Here is a 19,907-nt window from a genome sequence, read left to right on the forward strand (position 1 = left end):
AAGGCTGTAGAGTGTCTAAGCCTCCAGGCTTACATTGGGCTTCAAGGGAAAACTGCTGCAGTGCCAAGACAGAAACATGAGCATGAGAACAAGGTAGGGGACTGAAATGGCAAGTGCCCAGAAGTTTTGGGTAATGATTGCAAAATGAGTGGAAGCATTCCACAAAGTGGCTACCAGGACCGCATCTGGTCTCGCAAATCCAAATCCACGTAGAGCAGACTGCATTTAAAGCACCGAATTGCAATAGCCTAGACTGAAAGAAATACAAGAAGTTGTAGCCTCATGACGAAGGAATGTTTGGGACCTTAGATACAGAGGATACAGAAGGAAAAAGCCAAGTGTTATATATCCTGCAACTGCGTGGGCAGTTGCCAAGGCAAGTGGATGACATTTTGGGAATGACAGAGCAGTGAATCAGGGTGTTGCAGCAGGAATGCTTGGACTGCGGACGAGGGAGGACAAGAGGAAATATATGTTTGATGGTGGCATCATACTGAATTTGGTGGCAAGGGCAGAGGATGATCCTCTGTTTACGAAGACTGGTAGGGTGGAAAGTGAGAAACCCTTTCATGGTTCCGGGTGTCTTTGGAAGGAGCAAACGTATAAGTGTGGTATCTGAGTCATACACAGTTGAATGCCCTGTGAAAGAGGAAGTCATACGAGATATGGTGATGTGAAAGGTAGTAACCTTTGAAACAAATGTGACAGACGCTGAAATTGAGAGATTAGAATGAAGTCCTTACAGGACACAGGGTTTGAGGAAGTGTACATAGAACATGGAACATGGAACATAAAACGTTACAGCACAGTACAGGCCCTTTGGCCCTCGATGTTGCGCCGAGTTGTGAAAACAATCTGAAGCCCATCTAACTTACACTATTCAATTATCATCCGTATGTTTATCCAATGACCATTAAAATTCTCGTAAAGTTGGTGAGTCTACAGTTGCAGGCAGGGCATTCCACACCCATACTAATCTCTGAGCAAAGAATATCCCTCTGACATCTGTCCGAGATCGATCACCCCTCAATTTAGAGCTATTTCCCCTCGTGCTAGCCATCATCATTCGAGGAAAAAGGCTCTCACTGTCCACCCTAACCAAGACTCTGATCATTAAGTCACCTCTTAACCTTCTTTTCTCTAACGAAAACAGCCTCTAGTCCCTCAGCCTTTCCTCATAAGATCTTCCCTCCATACCAGGCAACAGCCTGGTAAATCTCCTCTGCACTCTTTCCAGTGCTTCCACATCCTTCTATAATGTGGCGACCAGAACTGTACGCAATACTCCAAGTGCAGTTGCTTCAGAGTTTTGTACAGCTGCAACATGACCTCATGGCTCTGAAATTCAGTCCCTCTACCAATAAAAAAAATCGAACACACCGTATGCCTTCCTAATAACCCTATCAACCTGGGTGGCAACTTTCAGGGATCTGTGCACATGGACACTGAGATCTCTCTGCTCATCCATACTACCAAGAATCTTACCATTAGCCCAGTACTCTGTATTCCTGTCACTCCTTCCAAAGTGAATCACCTCACACTTTTCCGCATTAAACTCCATTTGCCACCTCTCAGCCCAGCTCTGCAGCTTATCTATGTCCCTCTGTAACCTGCAGCATCCTTCCCCACTATCCACAACTCCACCAACCTTAGTGTCATCCGCAAATTTACTAACCCATCCTTCTACAGGTCATTTATAAAAATGACAAACAGCAGTGGCCCCAAAACAGATCCTTGCGGTACACCACTAGTAACTGGACTCTAGGGTGAACACTTCCCATCAACCACCACCCTCTGTCTTCTTACAGCTTGCCAAATTCTGATCCATACCACTAAATCACCCTCAATCCCATGCCTCCATATCTTCTGCAACAGCCTAACGTGGGGAACCTTATCAAACGCTTTACTGAAATCCATATACACCACATCAACTGCTTTACTCTCATCCACCTGCTTGGTCACCTTCTCAAAGAGCTCAATAAGGTTTGTGAGGCATGGCCTACCTTTCATAAAACCACGTTAGCTATCCCTAATCAAATTATTCCTTTCTAGATGATTATAAATCCTATCTCTTATAATCCTTTTCAACACTTTGCCCACTATGTTTCATTAATAAACATAAAAGCTTATTTATTACAAAGAAACTTAAGTCTTTTAACAAGCACGAAAATGAGTTATTAACTACCACTACATACACTGAAATTACATCCTCTTTCCAATCAAATACAACATACATACATCCAAACACAGACAGGCCTAAACATCAAATATAACCCTGCAGTTTTTTTGGGTGAAGAAAAAAAATAGGCAAAAACAGAAAACCTTGTGTATCAAAAACCCAAAACACAAGATTCCAACAAGGTGACTGTCTCACTGTTTATACAGTTCCCATTGACAAAATCAAATTGTTGTCAGTCGCAGGTTGATGGAAATTAGTTTGGTTAACCTGCCTGTCAGTTATACCCAGGTCTTATATGCAGTTAGTAGTTCAGTTTTCAAATTTGATGAGCATTATCTTTTCGAGAGGGCGAGCGAGAGGGCGAGCGAGAGGGCGAGCGAGAGGGCGAGCGAGAGGGCGAGCGAGAGGGCGAGCGAGAGGGCGAGCGAGAGGGCGAGCGAGAGGGCGAGCGAGAGGGCGAGCGAGAGGGCGAGCGAGAGGGCGAGCGAGAGGGCGAGCGAGAGGGCGAGCGAGAGGGCGAGCGAGAGGGCGAGCGAGAGGGCGAGCGAGAGGGCGAGCGAGAGGGCGAGCGAGAGGGCGAGCGAGAGGGCGAGCGAGAGGGCGAGCGAGAGGGCGAGCGAGAGGGCGAGCGAGAGGGCGAGCGAGAGGGCGAGCGAGAGGGCGAGCGAGAGGGCGAGCGAGAGGGCGAGCGCAAGAGAGCACGCGAGAGCGAGAGGGGTTTTCTGCAGACTTCTTGGAAATCTCCTTTCAACATATGGCAAAACAGAAACTCAGCCCATAATGTGTCGGTAAGCAACCCGCCCAATGCTCCTGTGTTTAATTTCTGTAGCCAAAGTAACAAATTCATACCATCTATCTCTGAATGGCTCTGCTTTTTCAAAGATCACTTGACATTTTGAAAACGATAAGCAATGTATCACAGTTCCACTTTTCACCTTAGAGTTTGAAAAATACTAGATAGCAAATTCTCTGTACCTAGGTATTGTCCAAAAGTTTATTTACCCACTTTTTATTCCAAGCATTATTTGGGTCTCTTACATCAACACTTCTTATAGCTAGAGTGCAATACTTCAAATGTGCTTGCAACTCTTAAACAGAAGGTTCCGATCAGGTGTTGGCAGTCATGATGGACAGGAAGATGCAGGATAATCAAGAATGACACAACATGGGAAGCACAATAGATTGCTGAAGTGTAGCTGAGGTAGGTGTTGAAGTGAGTGGATTTGTAATGACTATTAGTTGACAATTACAAATAAAGAAATGGAGCCAAAGATAAAAAGGGAGGGAGGGGAAGAGTCAAAAATGGACCAGGATTACAGCAGGAAGTAGCACCAATATATTAATTGATATACCTGACAAAGTTGTTGCAGCAGGCCAAAGTAGGTCTGCATCAAGAAATGTTTCACCTGCCCCACAAAATGACAAGCATAACTAGGGTCCATGCAGGTCATCATGACTGTAGATTGTAACAATGGATCACTGGTATACATATCAAAAACTTAATTTTTTTTTTTAAAAAGGAAAATGACACAAAGCCAAAGGTTTATTATAGATTAGTTCATTTGGATTTGGAAGAAAGGCATCCATAAGGGAAGGGATAATTTTTTAATTAACCTTGCTGCAGCAAATGAGGAAGCAGGTGAATAACTAAAGGCAGCAAGTTCATCTCTCCTCACCTGTAAGCTTAATGGTTTGAGGTATCCCATCTGAAACCATAATAAACTTGGGGGCCTCACCCACAGACCGTTCATAACAGGGTACCAACAGACAAATCTTTTATTTAGAACAAGTGAGACAAGTTAATTGAACATTGTTCAATGAGAGAAAAAGCTCAGCCAGGTACTGGACAGTAGTGGTTCAGGTTTCTGGTGAAGGAAGAAATGGTGAGTCCTCAGAACAACCTAGAAACCAACGGAGGTTTAGAGGGATTAGACATTCGTAGTGAAGAAGCAGCGGTTATGAGCCAGAAACTAAATTGTTGGAATGATAGTAGGCGAGAAGAGATAGGACAAGGCGAAAGAGTCAATTTAGGAAAAAAAGGTTCACAGGGGTAGGTACAGCCTGGAATGGTGAGGGCAGTCTTGCTCCGGAATTTGGAAAGAAGGTAGACATGGGTTTTTCACAGCTGGGGAACTATATGGTGTGAAGCTATGGGAAGAAGATCTGCACAGAAGAGATCACTAACAGTCCTGTAAACGATATTCAGTGGTGGGGTTGTAGTCCAAGGAAAGACAATAAGAACTGTCTGCACATTGGCGCTTATCTCCGGACAATATAAATTGGTATATCAGATGATATCTGCGAATAAGGTAATGCTGTCATGATGATATAGTTAGGATTAGACCTCAGAGAACAGAGTGCAGACTAAGGTCAAAGGGAGACAAGCTAGAATGGGTGAAGAGAGCAGAAAAATTAAGGCAGCTGATTTCTTTGAAAACTGTCTGCATGATAAGATCAAGAGACAGTAAGAGGTCGGAGATAGACGTTCTGTTTGAGGGAGGGCATTGGAAACAATTGAAAGTGTCCTTTGAACAAGGAGAGAACTGCTGCTCAAAGGAGTTGGCTTGGAGGTGACGACAGAGGAGTTCATCGTAATTCATTGAAGTAGAGGTATAATGGAATTCAGTATTGTATTTATTTGATATGCTTTAACATTCAACACAAAGCTGCTTGACTACAGAACACACTAGCAGGCATCTTCAGAAATAGCACTATTATCTTGCTCGCATATTGAATTCCTATCAAAAAATGTCCACACTCTCAAACTGTAAAGCTGGTCATAGCAAAGTAATTTTCTGTTTACATATGGATCAAATATCTAATTTCATTCATATGCATATATTTCATGCTGAGTACAGTTAGACTACTTGTTCAGCAAGTCTGTCCAGTTAGTGTTACCTTGTTGTTGTCGATAAACCCCAATCTGTAACCATGCTCAAACTGTACTTCCTTCTCTTTCTTTTTGTCATTGTCATCATGGTTTGGGTAAAATTCTAAGCGTGTTGCGACAGGCAAATTATCTGCAATTCTAGAAGAGACAATTGCCATTCACAAATTAAGGAAGCAATAAATACCTTGAACTTTACATTCAAAGGACCAAAGTTTAATGCATCAAAACATTCGTTGTTCTAATTATCTTGACGAAAATGTCACTGAGTTTCCCGGTGTAATTCTCCTCATAATCCCAAGTCTCTATTCGCCTAGTCACCAAACCTTGCATCTGTTCAAAACTTTTGAGTTTTGAAACCCTCTCATGCTTACCCTCTTAGCCTGCTCAGCTCAAATGATAAAAAAGTGTCAATTAAAACTGTAATCTAAATTCTAGTATCTTTCCATGGAATGTTTGCTGGATCATGACAGTATGCCGTTGTCTGTTCAACTCTTGTTCCCTTCAAACACAAGGTCAACAAATTTACTCTGAAGCTTCAACTTCAAGTCTTCTTGATTTTGCATTATACAACATATTAAAATCTCAGTAGTGCATTAAACTGACTTCTCGGGAGGGAGTAGTTATCCATACAACTCTACAACAATCTGCTAGCTCAGTGTTCAAGTCTAGGTTATTTTGGAATGAATCTTCGGCGCTACTAGGAACTTGATAGTATAAGCACACTTCAGATACAGCTAATAGAAGAGTGAAATGCTTCACCCAAAGCTGCGACATTACATCAAGTACTTACTAGCAGACTGAGTTCTATTAATATTTATCAAAGACAGAAGGTAGTATTGTATCTCATTGGTTTTATTTAATATTTTAAGAAAAGATCCAAACCAAACACAAGTCATCTAATAGTTACTTATTTTATATACTTTTGTAACAGGCAGTTATGGTTTTTATGTGAAGCTAACTATTGACCAGGCCAATAATTACTCTTAAAATCAGCATTAAAACAGATTATCTGGACAATATCACGTTGCTGTTTGAGGGAATTTGCTGTGCACCCAATTAATTGCTATATTTCCCAAATTTCAATGATTACAACAGCGTGGAGGTTGAGAGGGTTGAGGGTGTCAAATTCCTACAAATGCCAGTAACTGACAATCTATCCTGGACTCCCCATGTAAATGCAACAGTCAAGAAGGCACAACAATGCCTTTTCTTCCTCAGACAGCTCAGGATATTCGGCATGTCCATAAGGACCGTCACCAACTTTTAAAGATGCACTATAGATAGCATACTATCCGGATGCATATACCTGATATGGCAACTGCTCTACCCAGGACTGCAAGAAACTAGAGAAGGTTGTGTGCACAGCCCAGACCATCGCAGAAATCAACCTTCCATCCATGGACTCCATTTATATTTCCTGTTGCTGCATAATGTCTGCCATCATCAAAGACCCATCCCACTTCAGTAATGCGCTCCTCCAACCTCTTGTTAGGCAGAAGATACAGAAGCTTGGGCACATACACCAACAGGTTCGAGAACAGCTTCTTCCCTGCCATTATTGGACTGCTGAACAGACTCTCTAACTGCAAATAATGTTGATCTTGTTTTGCACAACTCCGGTGCAGTGTAACCTGTTCAAGCACCCTATGATCTGTATGTCCTTGCTTACTATGATCTGCCCGTACTGCTCGGAAACAAAGCTTTTCACTGTACTTACATACATGTGACAATAAATCAATTAACTGATTTCTCTTCTAAAATATGCGCTGTAAGATCATTTTGGGACTTCTTCAGATCATGACCACAATAATATTAAGATATTTACTTTTAATCTGCAAAGGTAAATCTAACTGTGCAGCTGTATATGACTTAGTACAGTATGCAACTGTAAATGCATTACAACAAGCAAAACAATCAGCAACTGTTCTCAGATCTTAATTCACCAATATTTCTCATTTCTTTTAGCTTCTCACCGAAGTTCTCCCCTCATGGTATTAAAGCGTACCTTTAAAAGGCAGAATACCAATGAAAACAGCACATGCACCCATTCAGAAATCCATTAATGTGGGTAGCATAAACTGTGGAGGCAAAGTCTCCAATTTGAAAAAAAAATCAAGGGCACTCGAAAAACTCCAATTACCTAGTCTGATTTATACCTGCCTATTTATTTTCTGAAAAAGGTAAACTGGGTTAAAAACTAGGATCCGAATCATTGAACTGTTGTTTCTGATCCCTCATTCATTCACTAGAGAGTAAAGAGTTTGTGACTGAAATCACACTCCCCAAAGCCAACTTCACAACTGACAAATTATGAACCTCAACCACAGAGAGTAAGAACTGCCAATGCTGGAGTCCGAGATAACACAGTGCGGAACTGGAGGTGCATGAAAGGCCACGCGGCATCAGAGGAGCGGGAAAGTTGCCGTTTTGGGTCAGGACTCTTCTTCAGAATTTCTTGAAGTAAGGTCCCAACCCAAAACATCAACTTTCCTGCTCCTCTGATGCTGCCTGGCCTGCTGTGCACCTCCAGCTCCACACTGTGTTATCTCTTAATTATGAATCTCATATTCTTGGCCTTTTCAGTTTTCCATGCAAAAAGGAGACAATCACTAGGAATCCTTCCATAGGTTAAGGACTGACAATTCCAACATACTCTTGGCTGGCATCCCACGTTCCACACTCCCAACTAAATCCTGAGGTGAACTAAAACCCCGCTGCTCACAGTCTAACTTGTACCAGTCTTGCCCACCCAACATGGTGTAAAAATGCTTCAAACATGCTATTGAGAACTGTAGATTCTCAAAATCAGCACACTATACCAGCTAAAATACGTACAAATGAACATAATATTCTTCCCGAATCCTTTCTACGACCAGTTTACTTTCTGATACTTTAAACCTGATAGGTTTGTTTGGCTTGTCACAGAGCACTTCACATTTCTTTTCAACGTTCATATGCAAGTTGTACGGTGTATTCACAATCCGATCACCTCTTAACACCTCACCTGTAAAACACAAGAATAAATTTCATAAGTTATTTCTTTGTTTTCTGTCCCATCTATTATTTCGGATGTGTAAAATTATGACTCTTACTGTTACAGGAAACAAAAGCAGCTGTAAACAATTTACTCGATATTCCTAGGATAATAAATATTTAGTTCTAGTCTCACGACTGAAATGTGATGCAATAGCTAGTAATTAAATTCTCTACAATTCAACATGTTTCAGCTGTTAAAAGGCTCTATCAAATGAAACATTCATGACATTGTACTGCTGGCTAATGATCCAAACCAAGAAGAAAAAGTAAGATTTGCTTTGAATTGAAGAGACATTTCAAAAGGTGACCATGTTGTATTTGGTATCCATTACTAATAACATCAAAATACAAATATTTCCTGAGGTTAGAAAAAGTATTACTGAAAGCTGCCTCCAGATTAGATATAGCACAGCAGTTAACTCAATACCAGAGTCAGTAGCCTCTTGATTGGGGCTTGGCCTGACACGTGAACAAACTGTACCTTCCACTGTTCAACAGCATTCCCATACACTAATCTATTCACGGCATAGCTGCAATTTCATATCAACATCACTGTCCTCCCAAAATTTAATCAAAATGAAAATGTGATACAATATTTAGGCAAACATTTCAAATCTCTGCAATCATTTTCTTTCATTCTGCCTTTGTAATTAACATTATTAGCCATTCACTTAATCTCTTAAGCCATGGCCATTGATGGAGGGTACTGTCAAAGTAGATGGCTTTTTTTTAAGATCACAAGATGTAGAAGCAGAAGTAGGCCAATCAGCACATCAGCTTTACTCTGCCATTCAATGGGATCATGGTTCATCTCATAATCCTCGACTTTCCTGCCTTTTCCAATTTACCCTTGATTCCCTTTCTGATTAAAAATATCTATCTCAGCGTTGAATATACTTTAATGATCCAGCTGCCTGTGGTAAAGAATTTCACAAATTTGTTACTCAGTACAGATTCCTCCTTTTCTCAAACCTAGGCCTCCTAGTGTAAGATGAGAGGGTGAAGTTTAAAAGCGATATGCGAGGTAAGGTCTTTTAATATAGAGGGTAGTAGGTGGTAAAAACAGATACACTAGCCATGTTTGAGGCATTTAGACACACACATGAATGGGTGGGCTTAGACAGGAATAATGGATCATGGGATTAGTTTAAAAATAGGATCATTGTCAATGCTGACAAAGGTGGACCAATGGGTCTGTTTCCTTGATGTTCTGGTCTAATTCAGTCATAAATGTGCAAGACTTATTCTGAGATTATGCCCTCTGGTCCTAGGCTCTCTCATAGGGGGAAACAACCTTTACACATTTACCTTGTCAAATCCCCTAAGAGTTTTGTGTCTTTCAATACAGTTGCCTTTAAATTTTAATGTGTACAGGCCCAACATGCTCACTGAATTAGACAGTTACTCCACACCCATGATTAGCCTAGTGAACATCCTCTTTATTGCCTTCAATGCCAATATATTTTTCCTTAGATAAGGAGCCCAAGATTGTTCACAGTATTCTAGCTCTGGTCTGACTGACAGCTTTATAAAAACCACCCTACTTTTATACTCCACTTCCTTTGAAAAAGAGGCCAACATTCTATCTGCCTTTCCTATTACCCACTGGGATACTTCTTTTAATATCCTAGGATGCATTTCATCAGGTCCAGGAGACTCAACGGTCCTTAGCCCATGAGTTTCCCTAGGGTATTTTTCTCTAGTGATTGGATGCTAGGTTTCCATTGTCTTTTTCCATTTAAATAATATTCTGCTTCTCTATTCTTTCTACCAAAATGCATAACCTCATTTACCCAAATTATAATCCATCTGCCAATTATTTTGCCCATTCACTCAACCTATATATTCATATATTATATATATCACTCTGCAAATTCCTTGTGTCATCCTCACAGCGGTTCAGTGGTTAGGGGCGACACAGTGGCACAGTGGTGAGCACTGCTGCCTCACAGCACCAGTAACCTGGGTTCACTTCCAACTTTGGGTAACTGTCTATATGGAGTTTGCACATTCTCCTTGTGTCTGCATGGATTTCTGCCAGTTACTCCAGTTTCCTCTTACAGTCCAAAGATGTGTTAAATTGCTCACAATGTTCAGGGATATGTAAACCACAGGAAATGCAGCATTACAGGGATAGGGTAGGGGGATGGGCCTGAGTCAGATGCTCTTCAGCAGGCTGGTGTGGACTCAAAAGGGTTGAATGGCCTGTTTCTACACTGTAGGACTTTATGATTTTATCTTACCTTTCCACCACTTTCATATCATCTGCAAACTTGGCTATGTTACATTCAACTGTAAATAAGTCTTTAATATGTTTTATAAATAATGTGGCTCAGCACTAATCCTCATGGCACTCTAACAGTTACAGGTTGCTATCCTGAAAATGCCTGCCTTATCCAAACTCTTAGTCCTCTATTAGTTAGCCAATCCTCTATCCATGCTAATATACTCCCTCGAACACCACTGACTCTTGTCTTACTGTGTAGTGTGTGTGCTACTTAATGAAATGCCTTCTGAAAATGCAATTACTTTACATCCACCACTCTCCCTTTATCCTGTTTGCCACCTCTTCAAAGAATTCTAATAAAATTGTCAGGCATGGATTCCCCTTCATGAAGTTATGCTTGCACTGCTTAATCATTATAAATGTATTTCTAAATGCTCTAGTATTATATCCTTTGTTGAGATTTAACATTTTCCCAATGATAGACATTAAGCTTTCTGGCCTACAGTTACCTGTTTTTGTCTCCTTCGCTTTTCAAAATAAACATGTTACATGGGCAGTTATCCAATCTCTGGGACTCTTCCAGAATCTAAGGATTGCTCAAGAATTATTACTAGCACATCCACTTTTGCTGCAGCTCCTTCTTTTAATATCTTAGGGTGCATCCCATCAAGTCCAGGAGATTTAGCGGTCTTTAAACCCTTAGTTACACTAGGATATTTTCCCCCTCCAGTGATTGTTATTGTACTTATTTCTTCTTCTCCTTTTGCTCCTAGAATATTTAATAATTTTTTTTGACTGATGCAAAGCATTTATTCAACTTCTCTGCCATTTCCTGGTTCCTCATTATTACTTCGCAAGCCTCATTCTTGAAAGGGGTCTAAGTTCACTCTGGCACCTCGCTTCCAGTTTTGCACATTTAAAGAAGCTTTTGTTTTGATATCCCCAACATCCATATCACTTGCACTTCACGTCAAAGTTTACTTTCTCCCTCTTTATGAACTTTTTGATCATGTTTTTATGTTTTTTAAAACCTTCCAATCCTTTGACTTAACACTAATCGTTGCACATAGAAAAAGCTTTTTCTATCACCGTAATGCTCTCGTTAACTTCTCTGGTTCAACATGATTGGCTTATCCCCTTCCTAGAATCCCTCTGCCTCACTGAAATATGTCTTTGCTGTGAGTAATGAACTATTTTCTTAAAAATCTTGTTCCTTAATAGTCTTTGCTGCTAAGCTCCCTTCCCAGTCTTCTCTGTGTAGCTCTGTCCTGTACTTACTGTTATTTAAGCTGAGTACAGCTGTTTCTGAACCAAGGTCCTCTCTTTCAAACCAAATGCTAAATTCCATTATGTTAAGGTCACGGCTTCCTTGGGGACCTTTTACTCTGCCTTATTACATAATCACCAGATCCAAAGTAGCCTGATTCCTAGTTAGATTTACCATATACTGATTTAGGAAAATGACTGATTACACACTAGAAGTTTTTCCTCATTTCTTCCTTCGTAAATCTGACTATCCCAATTTACAAGATGACTAAAGTCATATACGATTAATATACTGCCTTTGCGCCATGCCGTCATTATCTCCCGTTGCAAAGCTGTCCCACCATAGAGCTACTGTTAAGGAGCCTATAAATAATACCCACGGTGCCTTCTTTCTTTTCTTACCTATTTCTAACCATATAAATTCTGTGTCTTCTAATTAGAGGTAATTTCTTCCTCAATTATTATTCCATCCTACACTAACAAACCTACTCCACCAGTCCTTTCCTGCCTGCCTGTCCTTTGCACGTACTCTGAATATTTAGCTCCCAATTTTGATCTTGTAATAACATCTCCATAATGGCCATAATATCATACCTTTCAACCTGTATTTGTGGTATTAATTAATCTGTTGTGGTCTGAATACTACATACAACATATTTTAAAAATTAAAATAAACTCACCAAGATTTTCTGCCTTATATTCAACTCTTTCTGGACGACAAAATGGGAGGGAATAATATTCATACGGGAGTTGCGTCCGTGAACTAGTCAATTTCACTGCCTGGAATATGAAGAATTAAAAGCTAATTTTTTCCCCATTGGCTTTTTTATGCAGTTGTATTTATTTTAACGAAAATAAACATGTCCTCTTGGGTCTATGCTTCAAAAGGTAGCAGATAAACATCCAAGTTACCCATGAGTTTTAATTTAGTTAACAAACAGCAAAAATGAGACAAAAACAAATGTTTTGGAAACACTCAGAAGATCAAGCAGTCCTGGGAGGCAGGAACACAGTCAAAGTTTCAGTCGTTGACTTTACCTTCAAACTGCAAAATGTTAATGATGTAACACGTTTGAAACAAACACAGAGACAGGAAAGAAGAATAAAGTGATGAACAAAAAGGTGTGAAGGCAAGATAAGTTGAATGACAGAAGGTAAATGATGCAAGGCAAAAGGAATTGAAAATGGGACAATTAAGAAACAAAGAAGATTGTCCAAACCAATGTGCAATAAACCATTTTGTGGAACTGCTCTCAGGGGAACAGAGGTTATGTTTCGAAATTGCTGAAATCAATGTTGAGTCTCAAAGATGATAAACTGCCAAAGTAAGAACAATGAAATGCAAGGCACTCAATCCTCAAGCCTGGTCAAATGAAAACCTGAAGTGGTGTTTCCCAAGCATCTGTTTAGTTTCATTCAAAAAGAGTAGCTATAAAAAGGACAGAGAGGTTAGAGTGAGATTGGAGTGAAGGATTAAAATTAAAGTCAACTAGGAGCTGAGTCATGCTTGAGGACAGAATAGAGACATCGTACATGTGGTCAACCATCTGGTTTGGCCTTGGCAAAGTACAGAAGACTGCATAATGAGCTATTAATAATGTATGCCAATCTGAAAATGCTCAATATTTATGAATTGCCACATGACACCAGCTTTCAGAGTAATCACAACAATTACACTGCCTAATGCTGCAATGTCAATCTTCAGTCCTTTGCATTCAACAGTGGCTTTAGCATTGTCCGGTCTTGCATGTCTTTGTCCCTTTCTTCTATCATCCACCTCCCACTTCATTGGCTCCTGTTTCACAGCTGTGTGTGTGCGCGCGCGTGTGCACGTGCATGTGTGCGCGTACAATTCATGTATCTGTTGTTAGATTTGTTCACATCCTGGAGGCTTTTTCATTCTTCATTGTTATGTTCATTTATCAGTTTTCACCTATTTACACTTTTCTTAGAACACAATTTAATAATTGCCTTGTGAATGAAACTGAATCAGAAACAAATCAAAAGCCTACACTCCTTTCTTAGATAGGCACAGGCTTTCGACACCCAGGTAAAAGGGAAAATTCTAGCTGTTGGAGCTTTGCTACGCTTCACAGATTTGCGTGTCATCCTTGCGCAGGGGCCATGCTAATCTTCTCTGTATTGTTCCAATTTCTGTAATCCCAAATTCTACATAGCCAGCTAGTATCTATGACGCATATTGTGGCTTTTTTGACATAGACAGAATAGAATGTTAAAAACATTCTATACATTACACTTTTCTAAAAACAGGGTCATTGACAGCATAACCAGAATAAGAAACTTTTATTTAAAAAACTTTCATACAGGATCACATGCAAACTACAAGACAATGAAGTTTGTGTGAGAACTGTTGGACATTTGTGGAGGTTTCCTTGTATGTACACTTCAAGACTATCCCGCACAAATCAATTCATAGCAATAGCTTCTTTTTCACAAATTCAAAAATAAAGGAGAATTTGAAATTTTCTGTGTTGTGACAACACAATGTCTAACTGAATTACATTTGAATACAAAATTTGTTTAAGTGAATTGAGTAAATTATAGAGAGAGGTCTTGCCGCTCCCCCAGCTAGTTGTTGAAATTGTAGCTAGCCACCTTCCATGCGCGCCTACGGTTGAGCAACAAGAACCTCACTGGTGACATCCAAATCTCAAGAATGAATGAAAAATAGATTACAAGTTTACCTTAATTTCTACAGGATGATTTTGATGAAAGTCCATTGGAGCCACACCAGGCACGTAAAAAGAATATGACGGATGCAAGACTAAGAGAAACGGGGATAGCCAGATTAATATTACCTAAAAAATAAGGAATTAAAATTTGTTAGCAAATATGCGAATTCGAACAATATAAGTTTGTTCAAGAGTTATCAAAATTTGTATAATTATTACCTCAAGTAAAGTGTGAATTTTAATAAACAAAGAATGATGCATAAGACAAATACTACAATGACTTAGGTGTGTACATGTATATTTTAGCCTACAACACTTCAAATGAGCCATGTGGGCCACAGACCTGTCTAGCTGAAGCACTTCATTTGCTTTTCAGAAATTGATGTTTGTTTCAGGCTAAGTGCAAATATACGTGGTTTGAAATAAAACTTCTGTCGGGCCATGGATGTAAACATTGTTGGTAATGCCAATTTATGGCCAATTTCCCAGTTGCCCTGGAAAAGGTGACAGTGTGTCCATGTGCACTCCATGTGTTGTTGGGAATGAGAATTCCAAAATTTGATTCAGCAAGTGAAGGAACGGCAGTACAGTTTCAAGTCAGGGTGCTGTAACTTGGAGGTGGAGATGTGCAGGTGGCAGCTTTCCATTCTACCTGCCACACATGTTTTTCTAGGTGATAAATGTCCCATTTTGGGATGGTGTTAATGAAGGAACCTTGTCAATTTGTTTCAGTACGTCTTGTAGAAGATGCAAACAACGGCTCGATGTATTATTGAAGGGAGAAAATGTTTTAAACTGGTGAATGAGATGCCAAACAAGCAGGCTTTATTCTGGACGGTCATAGAGTCAGACAGTCATACAGCACAGACACAAGCCCCTCACAGCCCACCATGTCTGTACCGACAAAACACATACCAAGCTACAGTAGTCCCATTTACCTACACTTGGTCGATAAACCTACTATGCCCTGGTATTTTAAGTATTCATCCAGATGTTTCTAATGTTATGAGTACCTAGTCGCACCACCATCTCAGGCAGCACATTCCATATATCTATCACCCTTTGGGTGAAAAAAGTCTTCTCAGATCTCCTTGAAACTACTTACTCCTCAACTTAAATGTGTGTCCTCTGGTCTGACATGTCTGCCATGTGGAAAAGCATCTCACAATTTACCCTGTGTCTCACATAATTTTGTATAATTTAATCAGATCCACTGAGACTCCTCTGCTCCTAGGAAAACATACCCAGTTTATCCAGTCATCACTCAGATAGGAGACTTTCCATGGTGTTAAGTTTCTCACATGTTGTTGGAGTTGCACTAATCCAGAGAAGCAGAGAATATTCTATTACACTCTTGACTTGCACTTCTTAGACGGTAGGCTGGATGAACGGATTTTGGAGTAAAGGGATAGTTACATGCCACAAAACCTCTCAGCACCTTTCTTTGGGACTGTGGCAATAATTTGAAACTGTTCTCAGAACTGCAGCATTAACCCCTTTAATAATTTTCTATATTTCAATACCACTTCTCATTCTTCTGAAACACAGTGAACATAGCCCTAATCCACTCAATCTCTCACAATATAATTCAATCATCTGAACATTCAGTAGATTGATTCCTCATTGACACCCATTCAGAACAAGTATGTCCTTTATATATATTGAAAGAATGACAACATGTTCATGACTTCTGCTTGTCTACTCTCATTTTTTTTAAAATCAGTTTCTTGGCCCTTCTTTACTGAATTCTAAAATCCTTGCAATTCTGAGAATTACTATTTTGTTTTAAACAACTAAGTCTCTTCCTCTGATCTAACATTATCTTTCTCTTCTCTTGTTGACCTACACTAGACCATGCTTTTCTATGGAGTATTTCATGTCATAGAGGCATTGACACTTGTCCTAAGTTGTGCTTTGATCTTTAAATGCAAGCTAATTCTAGGTGACTACCTTTTCAAACAAAAATTGTACATTTCCAATTTACTTCACCCCACTTACTTCTTACACCTGTGTAGTTTGATTTGTTTAGATTAGGATTTTGGTCTCAAATGAAAGATTTTAAAATGGTGTTTGAAAATCCAACATGTTCTAGTCTCTGTTCCCGAGAAACGCCTTTGCTGGGATTTATTCAGTAACTGTTTCTCAATTTCAAAATAGCCTGTTTCTCCTTCCTTCTTCAACATTTTGATCTCAAAGGTTATCTTGGCATAGGAATATCAAAGTTTCTGATTCATATATTTTAGGAATATAACATTGATGTTAAGCAATTTGCCGAAGGCACAGAGTGCCCGGCAGGAGCTATGGACCAGAAATTGAGGGCTATCAAAAACTATGAACATTTTTGGTCTTGAGCCACAAATCAAAAATGCAGTGAGGCCTAAGCTTGAAACTTTTATCTGCAAGATAAGTTAATATATCTGAATTAAGAAGCTATCTGGGAATCCCAGCTGCTTCATGTTGTCATTAGGATAGATCACAGGAGATTTTTTGGGCTTTAGGTTTTATCTAGGAGACTTCTCAAAGAAACTGAAGGTTGAAGTCTTGGTCTGAAGTAGCTTGAAAGAGGCGCAAAGAGTCTGCTTGGGGCTAAGGATCAAAAGCAGAGGGTTAACAAAAAACTATGACTATTTCTGATTTTAAGACCCAGAATATAGACTCCCTACAGTGTGGAAACAGGCCCTTCGGCCAAACAAGTCCACATGGAACCTCGGAGCATTCCAGTCAGACCCATCCCCCTATAAACCACCTAATCTACACCTCCCTGAACACTATGGGCAATTCAGCATGGCCAATCCACCTAAACTGCACATCTTTGGACTGTGGGAGGAAACCGAAGCACTCGGAAGAAACCCACGCAGACACAGGGAGCATGTGTAAACTCCACATAGACAGTCGACCAAGGCCGGAATTGAACCCGGGTCCCTAGCGCTGTGAGGCAGCAGTGCTAACCACTGTGCCACCCCTACAATAGGGGTGTAGTGAGCCCAAATGCAAACTCTTAATCCATAACTGTAAGGTATCATAGGAGAGTTGGAGGGTTCGTCTATCTCAATTCCTGAAATCCATGACATAGCTTGGTTTGGACCCAGGAGAAGTTAGGTAATGCTCAAAATAATAAAGAGAAATGCTTGGAAGGAAATAAAAGTAGAATTGAGATTTTTGAATTCTAAGTACATGCAAAAACTGTGAAGTTAGTTGTTAAACAGAACAGATACCTTTTTGTTCAGAGATAACAAGGTGTAGAGCTGGATGAGCACAGCAGGCCAAGCAGCATCAGAGGAGAAGGAAGACTGACGTTTCGGGCCTAGACCCTTTCCGATGAAGGGTCTAGGCACGAAACGTCAGCCTTCCAGCTCCTATGATGCTGCTTGGTCTGCTGTGCTCATCCAGCTCTACACCTTGTTATCTCAGATTCGCCAGCATCTGCAGTTCCTAATATCTCTGATACTTTTTTGTTCAGAATGTGAAATCTTGCGCAATTTCCTCAGTTAATAGTGGGAGTTCAAACTTCTTTTTAAAATTTTCTGGACTCAACTCATATTATAATACCTCTGCACACCTTCAACAAATTTAAGGAAAAAAAGCATGTAACTGTGAGAAGATGATTGCAGGTCAGAATATGAAAATGGCAGAGAATAGCATGATGTGAAGAAAGCTTTCATTGCTGTGATTCTCTTCACTGCTCCAGCCATTCTTCAAAAGGTATGAGAGGAAACTAGCTCTAAATGCAAAAAAATGAATAGCAAGATCTTCTGCATGTATTTAAAGAGGATAACAATCAGTAAAGTGTGCTGATCCTCTCTAAGGAAACAGTAGATGAAATGAACAAATATTTTGCTTCTATGTTCATGCTCACTGATACAAAATCATTCTCATAATAACTTTAAAATAAGAGGGGAATTTAGTCAGATTACAATCACAAGGAAAGCAGTACTAAGCAAACTCATGGAGCTGTGGTCTTTGGGACTAGCTGGACTTCATGCTAGAGTCTTAAAAGAGATGGTTAATAAGATATTAGATATCCTTTATTCAGGAAAGGTTCCATCAAACTGGGTAACAGCAAATATAATCCCTCTTTTAAGAAGGAATGGAAGTAGAAAACAAGAGACTTTGGGCCGGTTAGCTTGATGACTGTCATAGGAAGGTGATAGAAGCAATCACTGCAGAAATTGATTACTGCTGCATGTGCCTAGAAAAATTCAATCAACATGGTTCTGTCAAAAAGAAACCATGTTTAACTATTAATTGGAATTTCTCTGAAGTCACAGTTTGCAAATAAAAGGGATCCAATAGATCTACTGTACTTTGATTCCTAGAAGGCATTTGCTAAGGCTCCACATCAAAGGTTAACACAGAAAATAAAAGCTCATGGTATTGGGGACCACAGGTTAGCAAGGATAAAAGATCGGTCGCCTGGCAGAAAATACAGCTTGCATATATGGACCTTTTTCGGATTGATAGGATGTGATGAGTGCAGTTCTGCAGGAATTTGTGCTGGGTACTCAAGTTTTTTTTACATTCACAGCAATTGGAATTGTTGGTTGGTTTGCTAAGCTGACTGGTTTTCATGAAAAAGTTTCATCTCCCTTCTAGGTGACATCGTCAGAGCTGTGTAGGCTCTGTTGATGCCTTCAGTGGAGGCTACATAGCACTGACATATATCACGAAAAAGGAGGCGAAACGTTTGCATGAAAACCAGTCAGCTTGGTGAACCAACCAACAACTCCAACTGTGACCTGAGTTACAGATCTTCATTAAAACATTAAACACCTACAGACAGAACATGTACAAACAAACCAGAAAATGGGATTCCTTTGCCAGTGGGATGCTTATGCTGAGCACTACCCACGAGCAATTCCATTTTCTACACGAATGCCTCAGAAGCTAGTTACAACCTCACAGCATCAAGTACAAACACCACCACAATCTTCCCCCAACCCTCACGTTAACAATCTACAATCAAGAAAAACAGCTGAACAAATCGGTGCAGGATGGTACAAGATACAATAAAGGGTGCCCATAACCGGCTCCACAAATATGAATAAGAAATTAGACTTCAACAGAGGCTACACAGCACTGATGAAGTCACCTAAAGGGAGACAGAATGTGAATATGAAAAATAGTCAGCTCAATGAACAAACCAACAACGCCAACTGCAACCCAAGTTACAAATCTTTGTTAAAGCATTAAACTCACAACAATGACTTGGACTAAGGAAGTACAGGCATGGTAGCCAAATTTTAAAAAGACTCCAAGAGGTAGGATAGCATATTATGCACCTGACAAAGGAGTTTACAAACAGATAAAAATAAATTGAATGGTGGGAAAATAAAAAATCTAGCGGATAGAGTACCATGCACAAAAATGTGAAGTTGATCAACCCGTTAGGAAAAATGTAAAAACAGAATATAAAGAGAGAATTCCTAAGGAATTCTGAGCTGCGGACGATTTCAGGTGTTCTAGTTCAAGAATCACAAGTAGATTGTAGCAAGTGCAATACATAATTAAGAAGGTCAATGGGATACTATCTTTTATTATGGGGGGAACTGAGTATAAAATAAGGATCTTATGCTTTACTTGTACAGGACATTGGCAAGACTACATCCTGAACACTGT

The 19,907-nt window shown here is 39.9% G+C and overlaps 1 protein-coding gene and 1 non-coding gene across 2 annotated transcripts in view; both read right to left on the bottom strand.

Moving 5' to 3' along the window:
• Positions 1–19,907, bottom strand: part of tm9sf4 (transmembrane 9 superfamily protein member 4) — a 67,202-nt gene that overhangs the window by 35,765 nt on the left and 11,530 nt on the right. Inside the window, exons 2-5 of the mRNA XM_048549916.2 lie at positions 14,304–14,417; positions 12,279–12,378; positions 7,905–8,073; positions 5,078–5,207 (exon numbers count right to left, since the gene is read on the bottom strand). Coding sequence (XP_048405873.1) covers positions 5,078–5,207; positions 7,905–8,073; positions 12,279–12,378; positions 14,304–14,417 — 513 coding nt within the window. The remainder of the gene's footprint in view (positions 1–5,077; positions 5,208–7,904; positions 8,074–12,278; positions 12,379–14,303; positions 14,418–19,907) is intronic.
• On the bottom strand, positions 13,673–13,775 carry LOC125461648 (U6 spliceosomal RNA). Its single transcript, XR_007249523.1, has one exon. It is a non-coding gene; the product is annotated as a U6 spliceosomal RNA (small nuclear RNA).

This window comes from Stegostoma tigrinum, chromosome 19 (genome assembly GCF_030684315.1).
Source record: "Stegostoma tigrinum isolate sSteTig4 chromosome 19, sSteTig4.hap1, whole genome shotgun sequence".
NCBI classification, from domain to species: domain Eukaryota; kingdom Metazoa; phylum Chordata; class Chondrichthyes; order Orectolobiformes; family Stegostomatidae; genus Stegostoma; species Stegostoma tigrinum.